The 16,405-nt window shown below is 37.9% G+C and overlaps 1 protein-coding gene across 1 annotated transcript in view; it reads left to right on the top strand.

Annotated features, from left to right (window-relative positions):
* Positions 1-16,405, top strand: part of cpne5b (copine Vb) — a 120,591-nt gene that overhangs the window by 72,849 nt on the left and 31,337 nt on the right. Inside the window, exons 8-11 of the mRNA XM_053652482.1 lie at positions 4,293-4,396; positions 8,107-8,211; positions 14,586-14,627; positions 14,768-14,843. Coding sequence (XP_053508457.1) covers positions 4,293-4,396; positions 8,107-8,211; positions 14,586-14,627; positions 14,768-14,843 — 327 coding nt within the window. The remainder of the gene's footprint in view (positions 1-4,292; positions 4,397-8,106; positions 8,212-14,585; positions 14,628-14,767; positions 14,844-16,405) is intronic.

Raw genomic sequence — 16,405 nt, 5'->3', positions numbered from 1 at the left:
TACAGGCTCCTTTTTGTGAAGACCTGAATGAGCAGCTCCTCCACTACAGGTTAGGTACGCCTATTTTCTCTGAGGACCAGTGTGTACTACAGTGTACAGCTGTAATTGTATTTATTTATTTATTTATTTATTTTTTACAGTGCTTCGGTTGTGTCTGTCTTATTGTGGGCTGTGGAAGCTTTTGTGATTGGTCATTTGACCTTTGAGTTACGAAAGGCTGGACAAAATACATTTTTTGTATATGTTTGGTTACTTCACAGTAAAATCCCTAGTGTTGAATTAACACCCAGAGAGTTCATTTGTGTCCATTGGACTTATATAAACACTATAGGGTGTAAATTTAACACTCTGGGTGTTAAATCAACACTGGGGATTTTACATTTAGCATTTATTCATTCATCCTTAGTAAATGTCTGGTCATGGACGAAGTTGAAATTGTGAAATTAGGAATTAGTGAAATTAGCCATTTCAAACAGTGTTTCCCAGTTTTTCCAGGGGCCTAGTGGCACGGTTCATATTTAATTTCAAAAGAAACCTTTCTGGCTTAGGCCACGCCTACTTCATGTTTAAATGCAAATAAAGATAAGAAACAGATACAGATAGTGGCATTGCATTGCACCTCTCTATAATAATCTCTGTTTGTGCATTTAAAAAAGCTTGTCATCAAGGGACCCTGGCGAACAAAATTTGTCTGTATTTGTTGATAAAAATACACCCAGTCTGCTTCATTAAAAACCAGGAGCATGTCATTTGCAGTCTGCAAGCCACCCAGACAACAGCAACACCATGTTGACTAAATGTAGCCCAGATAACAGACCTGGTATTCTAAGGATGTTTGATTAGATGTGCCAGTTCCTGTCCCTGTCCCACTAATCTCCACTGCACTAAGAAGACACAGTTCATGCTCTCCTCTTAACAGCTACTGTATAATTTGTAGTAGCAGTCAAAAAACGCTCTTATAGTGGTGCTTTGAGAAAACACGTTTACTAAATGGCTTTGAGGGGGAAACCAAGAGATGATACAGAATTGGTTTATCCAGAGGTAGAATAAAAAAAAATACTTGTTTTCTAGATTTACTAAATTCAAAAATCTTGCCAATTTGTTTTCTGTCAAGTCTGCAGCAGACTTTACTCTAGCCTTCCCCTAAGACCACTTACTTGTGCTAACCGTAGAAAGTTGGCCAATTTACCCATTGTGCGCTGAAGTAATCACAGTAAAGCTGATAAATGTTCAAGCAGAGGAATGAAAACATTTATGGCAAACCGCAGTATACTCTGTGGTACAATGCAACAGCCTTGAGTCTGATTGTGCCAATAAATCACTATCTCTACACATTTCTTAGCTCATTTCTCTCCTGTGGTTTTGGACCCTTTATCTATGATTCTGACTTAACTTGTGCCAGCTTTTAATGGTAAAAAGAGTGCCTACATTGGGTGTTCATTACACATTCATGAATGCTGCATGCATCTTTTATAAAGCAGTCCAAGTCTAGATTTGACTTTTGACTTTCCTATGCTAAGCTTGTCAGATGTAGTCCAAGCCATGCAGCCACTGGACTGCTTCATGTCAGCAGACCTGTGCAATGCTTAGTGTCATTTCCCCAATGCCCCAGAGCACATATGATTTTTAAGGTTTGTATTTCTAATTACAGGCGTTCCATTTAAAGTTCTACTCTTTGGTCTCTCTCTAGTACCAGAGATTGTCTCCCCTCATGGCCAGAATCATTTGGAACAATTCTAGCCTCCTTGCACACATAACAGCACTCTGTCTCGTGATGAACTCAGAAAAAAACTTCCTAACACTGAAACAAGACACACCATTAATTTACTTAATTCACCTGTCAAAGTGCGGCAAACATTATTATGCTTGCCAATCAGATCGAGCCAGGCTTCTGTTGGGAATGCTAGGACTGATGAAGGCAGATGCTGTTATAATTACCCTAGGTATGCTGGAGCTTCATTCAAAAGTGGGTTACTAGTCTACAGAATGCCACAAACAGAAACATGTGCTCGTCTCAGTGAGAAGGGACCAGGTGCTAGCTTGCTGGGTATTCAAGGCTTTTCTAAGAAAAGGGTTCTGCTTGGGAGAGTTTGTCTTATGGGTACTGAAATGTTGCCACATGTAGGTTCACTCAGAGAACACCGTCAAGTGGCTCTCTACACCTTTCACAGAATCTCCTCAGGTGGATACAGATGGTGAACCTCATTGAGAGCAACTCGTCTACCACAGGGGCAGCAGACATAATTCTGAGACACTTTTTAATACAGCATCATTGCTTTATGAAAGCAATATTTATGAACATCTTCTGATGGCCCAATATAGTTTTCCTTCTAATAACAAACTAATTACTTTTGAGATAAGCATGAATTATTAAAGATGCAAAGGTCTAGAACAGTCTATCCATAATGATCATGCAGTAAGGATTGGTTCTTTTCTTTTCTCTCTTTCATTTAAAGACCACTACATCAAAAAACGAACGTTAGCCTAACATTAATCATCCATCATTGTTTTATAAAAGCAATTTTTTTCTTGTGTTATGAAGACCTAACGTAGGTACCCTTCAATCAAAGTGCTATCAAAACATCTGTAGCTTTTATTTCATTGTAATATTCCTGATAAATCCCTTGATGATTTCTCATACTCTTTTGTTGTCTATGCTTGGACTATCAAGAGCATATTGCTCATAAAAAGAAAACATTATTTCAAATAAATAATGTCCTTGAAACCCAGACACTGAGAAAAAAAAGACTCTGTACAATTGGTAACCTTTAACAGAACACAGTGAGAGGAAGATTGTTCTGGAAAGCTGGCAAGCCAGGGTATGTCAAATGTTTTTGATTATGTCTTTCCAGGAAGACAAACACACTAATAGCAAGCAAGAAGAAAAACAAAAATCATTGGTGGACAATTTGATTTCTCACACTCCCCCAAGCAGTTTTACCAGTAATCAATTTGGCCCTTATAGTTTAAACAGGAAACAGTGTGATGGCTTTTGCTGCGCTTGTCACTCTTCTGTTGACTGGCTCAAAGAAATGTTTTCAGCCTCATGTCCTTGGGGATACCGTATTGAGGGAAGAGAGAAGGAGTATCAGTGAGCCAGTGAGGTCTGTTTTCTAGAAAATGCCTCATGCATGAAACTGTTGGCAGGAGCAGGCTTCCAAGACGAAGAAACAGCCTCCATGTTTTCAAACCATACAAGTGCAAATTACATTCAGAAATACGTCATGCTATCTGGCATGATTAGCAGTATTATGCCTATCTCCACGTATAAATTTTCACCATAGTGACACTTTTATTTTCACATCAGCATGATGTCTGGTTCATTTAGTAATCGCTGTTGGAGTGATTGCAAGCCCAAGCCATGACACTACCTATAACAAGCTTGACCAGTGAGCTTATATGTTTTGGATCATGACTTTTCTTTAAAGGATCATTAAATACAGTATTACAAGATTCAAAATCTGTTCAAATGACACAAAAGGGATTGCTGGTGGTTGTTCACTATTAATGTTAACACTGTTTGTTTGTCCAGTTGTGATAATGAAGGAACATTTGTGAAGCAGAACAACAGTAATCAAGAATATGATGCACATACTGAACATTCTTTAAGTATACTCAGTAATGTTTAACTTTATAGTATACAATTGAGCAAGATAAATGCATTATAATCCCACGATCTGGTGTCACCCAGAAGAAATCTGGTTCCTCTCAAGGTTATTTTCTAATGTCATCTCAGGGAGTTTTTCCTCGCCAACGTCACCTCTGGGTTGCTAATTATGGGCCTAAATCTCCCACAAAGATGCTTTGTGACAGTGTCTGTTGTTAAAAGTTCTGAACATGCAAATTGTCTTGACATAAATTACATTTCTTTGTCTTCTTCATTTTGATTTAGTGATATGCAAACTTTTACAAGTTTGTACTATATAGGTGAAATAAAAGATGCAGAATGATGGGGGGAAAAATCATTAGTTTTCAAACTCATAATTTTGCTCTGGATAATATTTCATATATACAGAACCTCTCTAATACAACTTATATCCTAATCAGAACAAACATTTAGACGGGACATGCTTTAGAGTGAAGTCCGTCTGCAGACTTCATTATACCCTTTCACTGTGTGGAATGTCAGAGAAAACATCAAGTTCGCTATAATGAGGCTCCCTTTCTCCTGGTGGGATTACACAAAAGGGCCATAGCTTCATTTTTCTGCTGTGTTGCAGTCATTAAAATGCAGAGAACACAATATGCATATGAACATCAGCTCAGATGTACTTTGGTATTTTTTTTGGCAGGATAATGCAACCATGCAGTTTTGTGCCAATAAGCTGGACAAGAAGGACTTCTTTGGGAAGTCGGATCCCTTTATGGTGTTCTACAGAAGTAATGAAGATGGAACGTAAGTTTGCTCTTGTGTTAAAAATAGCACAGAAATTAAGTATTTTTAATGATGTTTAAATGCTCCAGGCCCAGTTATTTGTGATGCCTTATTTAATGCTTTATTTATTCATATCATCCCCCAGACACGTAATATATGCTAAACCTCCAAAACACACAGAGGCACTTCTGAACTTATTGGCCCAAAATGCTCTTATTCTGAGAAGCACAAAATATACTGGATCATCACATGTAATGGATGTCCTTTTTCAGAAAGAAGCAAACCATGTTGTCCAGTCTATACATTACCCAGTTGAGTGCACTTCATGGCTCCATCATGGTCTACTCTTACCTCACATTTCTGCAGTCCATCATTTGCAGAACTATAGTAGATTTTTGTCATTTACAGAATTTAGTCTTAAAATTAGGAGAGAAAAAAAACACTCAGTCCCTGATTTACTAAGATCTACAGTAACACATGCTAATTTGTGTGTGCAGTGGGATAAATTGTGCTGTTTTAAAAACTTTTTCGAAATATGATATGAATAAAAGAGTGTTGAAATAAGAGTTCATTATGCTAACAAGGGAAATTTTAATGAAAATCTTTTCAAAGACTCTACAGTACGGACTTTATTTTCAACTAATCTTTACTAAATTCTGTTGGGATCAGATGTCTGAATGTGTGAATAGTACTATCTAATGTGAAACTAATGCTACCCTGGAGATATGAATTCATCATCATCATCATTTTGAGAAACTTTCTGATTATTTTAATTACATACAGCGGGGGAAATAAGTATTGAACGCATCAACATTTTTTTCAGTGAATATATTTCTAATGAGGCCATTCACATGAAGTTTTCACCAGACTTTGGTGTTAGCTCAAGACATCCACACATATAAATAAATCTAAACATTAAAGTCCATAAATGAAGTTGTGTGTAATAAAGAGGAATGACACAGGAAAAAAGTATTGAACACACTAACTGAAATTTATTTAATACTTAGTGGAGAAGCCTTTGTTTGTAATGACAGCTTCAAGATGCTTCCTGTATGAAAAAATTAATGGGCTGCAGTATTCAGGTATGATTTTGGCCCATTCTTCTAAACATATTGTCTTTAAATCTTGTTCAATTGGATTCGAGTCAGGTGATTGACTGGGCCATTCTAACACCTTAATTTTTTTCTCTGAAACCAATTGAGAGTTTCCTTTGCTGTATGCTTTGAATGGTTGTCCTGCTGGAAGGTCCACCCACGTCTCATCTTCATCATTATAGTGGATGGCAGCAGATTCTTCTCAAGAATCTCCCAGTAAAGGGCTCCATTCATTGTTCCTTCAATTATATGAAGTCTGCTAGTACCATGCGATGGAAAACAGCCCCACACCAGGATGCTTCCACCTCCAAACTTCACTGTTGGTATAGTGTTTTAAGGGTGATGTGCAGTGCCATTTTTTCTTCAAACATAGTGTGTAGCCCAAAAATTCAATTTTGCTCTCGTCTCACCAGACTACACTCTCCCAGTATTTCATAGGCTTGTCCAAATGAGTTGTAGCAAACTTTAAATAAGTTTCAACATGCCTTTTCTTTAGTAATGTCTTGTCATTAAGTCTTGCGGGGTGAGCATGAGCAGTGTGTTCACTGTGACAATGGTACCTGCTGCCTCTGTTTCTGGAGCTCTTTCTGAGTGGTTCTTGGCTCTTGGGCTACTCCTTCTGACTATTCTTCTGACTCCCTGGTCAGAAATCTTGCGAGGAGCTCCTGTGTGTGGCCGGTTGATGACGGAGTGATGTTGCTTCCGTTTGCAGATAATGTCCCCAATGGTGCTTACTAGAGGATTAGAAGTTTTGAATTACGTCTGTATTCCATTCCATTGATATGTTTTGCAACAATAAGGTTGCAATGGTCTTGGGAGAGCTCTTTGCTTTTACCCATCATGAGATGTTTCTTGTGTGACACCTTGGTAACTAAAGTCTTTTTTATAGATGATCAGTTTACTAACCCAGCTGATATCAATTTGCACAGATAGGAGGTATTACTAATTACTGTTACTAATTACCTATGGATTTCAGCTGGTTCCTTGCCTTACCTTGCTTTGGAGAACTGCTTTTTCTTAGCGTGTTCATACTTTTTTCCTGTGTCATTCCACTTTATTACACTGAACTTCATTTATTTACTTTAATTTTGTGAAATCTTAATATTTGCGTATTTCTTGAATTAATACTGATGTCTGGTGAAAATTTCATGTGAATTATTCAGGAAATATATTTACTGAAAAAAATGTTGACGCGTTCAATACTTATTTCCCCCACTGTACTTTGTCATAATAATACATATACATACTTTAAACTTTCTAATTATTAAGACTGGTATTAATATTATTATTGTGTCTTCAACTTGCAGAAACAGTCTGCCACAAATTTACTACATGCTCTCCGGACATATTCATTTGCTCATGCAATCACTGTTCCAAAGTGACTTTCAGGTTCCATTGCAGGTGCAGAATTAATCGATTTGCATAGTCATTGCCATGTATTTTTCAACAGGGACATAGCCAGATATTTTATAATGGGGTGGCCAGATTAGAGCCAATATCTTTATTGGGGTGGAAATCTAGAGTGGGGTTAATATTAATTGTATCCATAGAAAATATCATAATGGCCTGAATAGGATCCCCATCGTACATAAAAGGCTAATTGTAGCTAAAAATGAACTGAAGAAATCCAATGTTATACCTCCATATAATAAATATAATTGACATAATAAAAGTTTGACCAGTGTTTCTTTATTGTTTGTTTGTTGTGGCCAGTGGGGCCAGGGCATTTTTCGCTTATGCTATCTAAGCTTTATTTTTTCTTGCATAACATTACACTCATAAACAGTCCTCACCATTGGACATTGATGTTGTAGCAGGTGTTCCTTTTATTATTTACAGTAGCCTATCATAATAAGATGGACACCCCTGAGCTACGTTCATACAGTAGAAAGGGCCCAAATTACATATTCATTAAACCAAGTGCACAAAATGGAGAAGATATGTTATTTTGCTCATTAAAAACACTCCTCTGTAGATGCTGAAAGTAAATCAGTTGCAAAGTTTTTTTTGTGTAAGTTCTCAAGTTTGCATGTGATTTTACAAATGCAAACCTTCAGTAAATCAGGCCACAGTCTAACTAAATAGATGCTGGGTTTTAAAAGTTTACATTTTATCGAGTATGTTTTATATACGTTTGTATATATACGTTTTATTTAGTTAATTTAGCACTGGTCAAATTATGAAGCTAATACCAGACTGTGAAATTCTTCAGCACACATCACAGTGAGATTCTGCTATTTTAATTCTCTGGCATATTTGATGGAGTCATTCATGGAAAAGGAAATGTTAGCACTGCTAATGAGAGCTAATTAGAATGACAGAAATGAGGTATTATAGAATTAAAGAAATGAGGTAATATAGTATTCAGTATTCAGCAGGTAGACTACTACCCAACATATAGTATGATACTGATGTTAGTTGGCACTAATTTAGCAACAAGAAACTTCCAGCTACATTGTTTAACATCTTCACTAATCATTAGACACTAATTTGTTGAACACATTCCCATATGGCTTGTTAGGTGTGGACTTCTGAAGATAAATGCAGCAGCTGGCTGATGCCCTGCTATGCGTTGTGGTTTATTTCCGAGTAATAAAACGCCTCTACTGGTTTGTCACCTTGCTTTTCTCTGTCAAGGTTCACCATCTGCCATAAGACGGAGGTGGTGAAGAACACTCTGAATCCAGTTTGGCAGTCTTTTACCATCCCAGTGAGAGCACTCTGCAATGGGGATTATGACCGGTAAGATTCTTGTACCCCTGTGCCACATGGAGGTGTTTCCTCGAGGTGAACCCTTGAATAACCTGTACAGCTTTCAAGTGTATGGCCTTTAATCTCTGGAGAGCTGTTCATCAACCGCAGTGGCATCAGAGGCATTGCTGCCAGATGGGTGTTTTTCCATGCAACTGGGCTTCTTTTGGTTGTGCAAGAAAAAAAGATATTCTTGGGCAGGTACACAGATTTTGGACTGGTTTGACATGGACATTATTTGTTGTATACACTACCTACACTGCATTGAATTAAAAATGCAAGTAAACCCTAATCATCCATCAATATATTTATTGATAAATTTATTTGCTTCTGCCAAGAGGAGCTACAGTGTGCGACACCTGTCTGACGCATATTGTGGCATTACTATGAGTCAGCGATGATTACACTCTGAAACACTCTCCTGTCATTAGGCAACTCACTCACCTATAACAGAGGCAAGGCAAGCATTCACAGAACTCCAGTAGCACACACACAGGGGAATCCAGACAGGAAGAGAACACACAAAGGGTAACAAGAAGACACCCAATATGAAGATGGTTGATGCCAGAAACAAAGTAGCGGGTCCCTGGTGTCAATCCCCATTTCCTACAGGGAACAGCCATACTTAGCACTACTAATCTGTACCCTTCCTTGTCACTGTGATTGTACACTCAGTGATACATATTTTGTACCTTTAATATGCATCTTTAACCTAGAAATGTGCATGTAATTTGCCTTTAAAGGTTTTCTTTAAAAGGTGATTACAATTCTTTATCATTATGAGCCTCAAAACTGTGCACTACAGTACAGGTGCATCTCAAAAAATTTGAATATTGTGGAGAAGTTCATTTTTTCCCCGTAATTTAATTCAAAAAGTGGAACTTTCATATATTCTAGATTCATTACACATAAAGTGAAATGTTTCAAGCCTTTTTTTTGTTTTAATCTTGATGATTATGGCTTATAGCTCATGGAAATAAAAAATCCAGTATCTCAAAATATTAGAATAAAGAATTTATAATACAGAAATGTCGACCTTCTGAAAAGTATGTTAATTTATGCACTCAATACTCGGTCGGGGTTTTAATCCTTTTGCATAAATTACTGCATCAATGCGGCGTGGCATGGCGGCTATCAGTCTGTGGCACTGCTGAGGTGTTCTGGAAGCCCAGGTTGCTTTGATAGCTGCCTTCAGCTCGTCTGAATTGTTGGGTTTGGTGTCTCTCATAGATTCTCTATGGGGTTCAGGTCAGACGAGTCGGCTGGCCAATCAAGCACAGTAACACCATGGTCTGCAAACCAGTTACTAGTAGTTTTGGCACTGTGGGCAGGTGCCAAGTCCTGCTGGAGAAGGAAATCAGCATCTCCATAAAGCTCGTCAGCAGATGGAAGCATGAAGTTCTCTAAAATCTCCTGGTAGACGCTGCACTGACTCCCGACTTGAGAAAACACAGTGGACCAACACCAGCAGATGACATGGCAACCCAAATCATCACTGACTGTGGAAACTTCACACTGGACTTCAAGCAACTTGGATTCTGTGCCTCTCCACTCTTCCTCCAGACTCTGGAACCTTGATTTCCAAATGAAACGCAACATTTACTTTCATCTTCCCCGTGATTATGGTTGTGTGTACTGAACCAGACTGAGAGATTAAAGGCTCAGGAAACCTTTGCAGGTGTTTTGAGTTAATTAGCTGATTAGATCTCTTCTCAGGTCCACATTTCTGTATTATAAATTCTTTATTGAAATATTTTGAGATATTGGATTTTTGATTTCCATGAATTGTAAGCTGTAATCATTTTAGATTCATCATTCAAGATAAAAAAAAAGGCTTGAAATATTTCACTTTATGTGTAATGAATCTAGAATATATGAAAGTTCCACTTTTTTAATTAAATTACGGAAAAAAAATGGACTTTTCCACGATATTCAAATTTTTTGAGCTGCACCTGTATATCCACATTTCCAAGCAAAAGATACATATTAAGGTTACAAAAAGTAAGAGTACCACCGCAGTGATGAGCCAAGGTATAGGAAGTGACAATATCTTGACTATAGTCCAATTTATTTTGTATTTCCTATTATAAGATTACAGCAGACCAAATATAAGATTATTAAACCTAATTCTAGACATGTTAACAAATTTCAAGCTTGAAATAGTCTTATTATATTGGCAATAAAATTTAGAAATATGTATTATACTTCTAAAAAGATGAAATTATCTGCCAATAGAATAAGAAAATTTCAATCTTAACATGAGTAAAAATCTCTAAAAAAAAAAAAAAAATAGGTTAAATATTCTTAGATTTGGTTTATTGTAATCTTACAGTAAGAAATACTAATAAATATGACTACATTCACTATATTTACATCCATTTGCCAGGTCATTGCCGATCCCTAGGCAACAGCACAGCACTTGAACATATGCCAGCTCTGGCTCCTCATTGACGTCAGCCTCCAGTGGGGCACCAGTTGAACGTTCTATGGGGAGTGAAGCTTGTAGACTCCTGAACAATGAAGCTGCATGCCCACAGCACCAGTAACAAGTCCCAATCCCAGTCTCATTGATATTGGTAGGTGAACTTGGACAGCTGCATTGTCAGGATCTGGTTGAAACACTCCACTGTCATCACTCTGGGGGAAAAGGGAAGTGGTATATGTCTTTCTAATCTCCAAGCGACAACTTAGTGGACTCAAAGGTGTGACAAATATTTCCAGTGGGTGGTTCTTGTCACGACTGGCACTACTGCTGCTTCTCTGCATCATCATGATTTATTGGCCCCATCAGGAGCATTGGGCAGGTGTAACGCTTGGTACCAAGTTCAAATAAAGTCTCAGTGCTGTTGCCTGTATATAATTAAAATTTTGTAGTGTTAAAGCTGAGAGTTGTATCATTTTCTCACTGACATGTTTGGAAATACATTCTCAGCCTTTGTGCAGAAGTGTGAACAGTTTGTTATTGTTGTCCTTTTTTTTTTTTTTTTTTCGATAATGCTGTACTGTTGTATTGTTCTCACCTCCTGTTTCTTGTACCTCACACTCAGCTTTTGGTATGCTTGAGCAAGAATTACTGGGCTTAAAACTAACACACGAATCTGGCAGTTAAGAAGAGGGAACCAAGGGACTTCGGAATTGTTTTCTTTTTTAGCTCTCACCACACATTAGATTAATAACTATTGCTAAAGCAGTTTGACACCTCTTTTTTTGGATAGTTCAGCACTAATTCGGCCAAAAGACTCCAGGAACAGTTTTGAGAAGTTGAGCTGGGTAATGTTTTATGATTTGGGGTAAAGATGTGCTCTTTGGTGCCTTTTTCATAATATTCAATCTCTAGGAAAGCTCATCGCACTCATGCTGATAAAATAGTTGAACAAAGAGAATGTTTTAGGAGAGAGCTTGTGAGATGGAGAAGTGCAAACCAACAAGCCTGTGGGAATAAGCAGGACAGATGTTAGCTTAGTGTTGGTGTCATATCAGAAACTAAAGCTTCAGTAAATTGGCAGCAGTGTGCCAGGACACCTGGAAGGTGTACGTGTGTGTGTGTCTGTGTATGTTATACTGCTTTTTGGAAAACTGATCATTTTTAAGAAACTTCACACTTATTTATTCATATGCAAAATAATTCCAAAGGACCGATTCAACACCATTTTGAGGGTAATGAAAATGTAGGTAGGAGACAGAATTGGTAAAACATTACCAGGATATTCCTCTGTTGGAAATCCATAGCAGGGATAAGATTACAGACATACCAGGCAGAGTCAAATCTCATCTTGATGACCCAAAATCTGATGAGATATGTTTAGCAAAATCCATCCACATATTCTTTCTTTATCACACTACACCAAGCAGAGCTCCATCATCCACTCACAACACTCAGGTCTCTGTTGTCAGTAGTAAGTGCAGCGTTGGCAAGGACAGCATGTATTCTACTTTTTCTAGAAATAGAGCTAGCTAAGCCATCAAAAACAGGAAAAGAGTGCACTCTGATCCAAGAAAAAATAGCACCACGGGGGAGTAAGTGAGGCCCCTTTTACTAACATAGTCATGGGACTGTAATTTTTTTTTATCGTTAGACATGTCAAGGTGCAACAGGACCTGCTATTTCTAGTCTAATAGGATTAAAATCATCATCCATGAACCATCGTTTGTGTCTCCTTGGGTTTTTTTTTTTAGTTATGTCTTGATTATGTGGAAACATTGACATTAAAATATAGCTTTTTTCCCCCTCAGACTTCAGATGAACAGCTGAATTGGTTTTATTTTTACATCCATTAAACAAAAATGAAGTTATTGTACAGAGTCTCACAGCTGGAAATGAACAAGTGTGTGTTTGCAATCTGCTATCTTAGTATCTTAGTGTTAATGCCTGCAATTGTCGAAAGCTCATCCTACCATTTTGCTTTAAGGTCAGAACGCTGGTCTTGATATTTAATATCCCGGCATCCCTTCAACGCCTTTACCCCACCCTCCCTTTTTCATTCATTTTTCCCTCCCTCCTTCCCTTCCTCTGTTCCTTGTGAGATAGATGGGTTGAGAACATTGTCTATTTCTGTTCATCTGCTGGGATTGTTGATTGACAGCTGCCTTGGGGATTGTCTTGACAACAGTTCCCTGTTGGTGTCAGAAAACAAGGCATTCAGGTGACTAAGGCTTTGAAAAGGTGCTGACTCAATACCTTTGAAGATAACAATCGGCAGAGGATGTAGCCACCTACACATCTGGATTGGGGGGGAGGGGGGGCGTATTTTTGGCTTCATTCTACTCGACTGTTGTTGTGTGATGTTTCTTGTTTCTTTCTCTATTTGCAATTTTGTGATGTGCTGCTGTTATGGTTGGGAAAAAGTTTTGACAGTTCCTGCCATAAAAGTAGTGTGGAAAGTGGGGGGGGAAAAAATATCACACTTCATGAATCCTCCAAGTAGGTGGAAAACAATTTTGTTTGATTTTATTCAGCCAGTGATGGTTATAGAGTTCAGAGGTCACAAGAAATGTAACAACTCTCATTAGGCTAACACAGCAACAACATTTTGAAGACACTAGCAAAGCACGCCAAGTCAATTTCACTAAGAATGCTGAGTGCTTTTGCACTTCTGAAGAGCTCATCCAAAACTTTTCAGACATTTTTTTTTTGCAGTCATAGCAACTTTGCCTTAAAACAGAATGCAACAATTAGCAATGTTTTTAGTAAACAATCTTAATGACTTGCAAGTGTGTTCTGTATCAACTGTGACCAGAAAGGCCTGAAATGAAACCTAATGTAAATGAGCTTAGTTACTCATTCCCTAAGATGCTTTCTTAAACAGTGTATGAGTCTTGCTTACACTAATGGGCTTATTTAGTGAAATGTGCATTTTATCCTCATTAATATGTACAGGTGGCCACACTTTCCCCACAATCTTGTCAATTTTGTCTGCAGAGCAGAACTACTTACTGACGGATGTAAGACCCCCCACTTCCTACACCCTTGTCTTTTGGTGTGAATGTGACTGATCACTTAATTGAGGCCCTGTGATACAACAAGCCAATTAAAGATGCTGCTGATGATAACATTTCCTTCAAGTTTTTTGTTTATTAAAGTAAAATTACTGAGTAAGCACAATGACCAGCCAAGGTCGAAATGTGTTGTTTTAGTTGAATAGCCTCATTTACATCCAAATCTTCCTGTCTGTGAATATTTTAGGGGCCCAAGCACCTAGGACTTGGAGTCTGATTGTGTTTGTCTGGATTTTTATTTATTTATTTATTTTGTACTGATTCTGTCATAAAAAGCTGATAAAAGACATAAAACCACAAAATTTGGCAGGAAGGTACAGAATCATCTCTGATATGCAGGCCAGTGGCAGACCTGCAACAGCCTGATGGTGTTCCTATAGCACACACTTTTTGTCAAGACAATGCTATAAATGGCATTGCTTTCCACAACTTCTGGCCTACAAACATGGCTGTCATATTCATGGTCTTAGTGATCACACACACCTGTGCACAGTTATAGCCACACAGTATATAAGATCATTGCGAAGTATAAGCTCAGTGTCATGTACCTGGTGATATCAAGCCTTTTTGATTCAGTGCTATTGTGTTTATGGTTATGACTATGTTTCTGGTTTCTCTCTCTGTCTCTCGCCCAAGTATTGTTGTTTGTACATTGCGTGGCCTCTGTCTGTTCGTTGACTTTGACTCTGCTTATCGTTTTGGTTTTGCTTGCTTTTGGAAGAATAAAAAAAGTTAACCTGCAACCATCTTCACCACCTGACACAGGATTACAGATTCAATTGCATCATATGCAAAACCTACTTTTTTAATAACACATACTATATTGTATTGTGTAGCTTTTTAGTTTTCTCAATTGTTCCATCTTTCAGAGCGATTAAGGTCGAGGTGTATGACTGGGATCGAGATGGAAGGTTAGTCACCTTTTCATTTGTTCATATAACCACAATAAAGTGCACAGTCAAGTGCAGTAGAAATGGCTTGATATCTTGCATGCTAAGGGATCATCTACTATTCTATGTATTTTGGATTCTGAACCATTTTTATTTTTCAGTCACGATTTTATTGGCGAATTCACCACCAGCTACCGAGAGCTAGCCCGAGGTCAGAGCCAGTTCAATGTGTATGAGGTGAGCTCCTTTACGAATGCCTCATACCATCCCATCAATAATTAATTCAATTATATTTGTATAGCAATTTTGACAACAGAAATTCTGAAATATCTATCTATCTATCTGTCTATCTATCTATCTATATCTCAATGCCCTCCACTAATATTGGCACCCTTGCTAAATATGAGCAATGAAGGCCGTGAAAAATTGTCTTTATTGTTTGATCTTTTGTTAAAAAAATTCACAAAAATACTCTGCTATCACGGATATCAAACAATTGCAAACACAACACAGGTTTATCAAAAAATATCTTTGTTAAATATGTGTGCCACAACTAAAATATATAAAATATATATTATATAAAAATATGTGAAGTAGGTTTTAAATAATAAATAAATAAATAAACAAACAACCTTTTGGTCGTTTATTTTAAGGTTTTTTTTAGTACACCTGGGTGACTAGGAACAGGAAATTGTTCAACCATGACTTCCTGTTTCACAGGGGTATAAATATGAGGTAAATTCCCTTAGTCATTCACAACAATGTGTAAGAGCAAGGAATATAGCTGTGATGTGCGGAAAAAGGATGTTGAGCTTCACAAAATGGGAAGTGTCTATAAGAAAATAGCACAAGCACTAAAAATGCCCATTTCCACCATCAGGGCAATAATTAAGAAGTTCCTGTCAATTGGAAATGGACGTGTGTCTATATTGTGTCAATGCACTGTAAAGAGGATAGTGTCCAAAAAGTGTCTCCAAGGATCACAGCTGGAGAATTGCAGAAGTTAGTTGGGTCTTGGGGTCAGAAATTCTCCGAAACTACAATCTGAAGTCACCTACATCACCAAAAGTTGTTTGGAAGCGTTTCAAGAAAAAAGCCTCTACTCTCATCCAAAACAAACTCAAGCGTCTTCAGTTGGCCAGACACTACTGGAACTTCAAATGGGATCGGGTTCTATGGTCAGATGAAACCAAAATAGAGATTTTTGGCAATAAACACCAGAGGTGGTTTTGCTGCACACACACTCTGGTCCTGTCGCTGGTTCACCAGTTGTCCTTCCTTGGACCACTTTTGGTATGTACTAACCACTGCATACCAGGAACACCCCACAAGACCTGCCATTTTAGAGCTGCGCTGATGCGCTCATCTAGCCACCACAATCTGGCCCTTGTCAAAGCCGATCAGATACAATATTACAGACACAAATACAATATTGTATTGCATATATTTTTTGCTTTTCCATTTTTGTAAAGCTCCTGAACATTACAAGTAATTAAGAAGTCAGACAGACTTTGATTTAAGCATAAAAGAGCCCATTTTAATCATTGATTTCTTTCAGTGTTTAAAGAAACACTGTGCATTAGTGATATTTTCTCCTTGGATCCTGGATGTAAAAAACTAGCAGGTGGCCGGTCCCACTCTGCTTTTTAGCTTTGTGTGGATATCAGCATTTTACCTCTATCTCTCTTTGTGCATCTGCAGACACCAGTCTCTGCCACATCCATCTTGCTAAATTGCCAATAATATGGATGACCTGGCCACTATTGCCCTAACTATCTCTCCCACCACACCAGTGTATA

Source organism: Ictalurus furcatus, chromosome 21 (assembly GCF_023375685.1).
Source record: "Ictalurus furcatus strain D&B chromosome 21, Billie_1.0, whole genome shotgun sequence".
In the NCBI taxonomy this organism is placed as follows: Eukaryota; Metazoa; Chordata; class Actinopteri; order Siluriformes; family Ictaluridae; genus Ictalurus; species Ictalurus furcatus.
The sequence above is the reverse complement of the archived record's forward strand: the minus strand, read 5'-3'. Positions and strand labels throughout refer to the sequence as shown.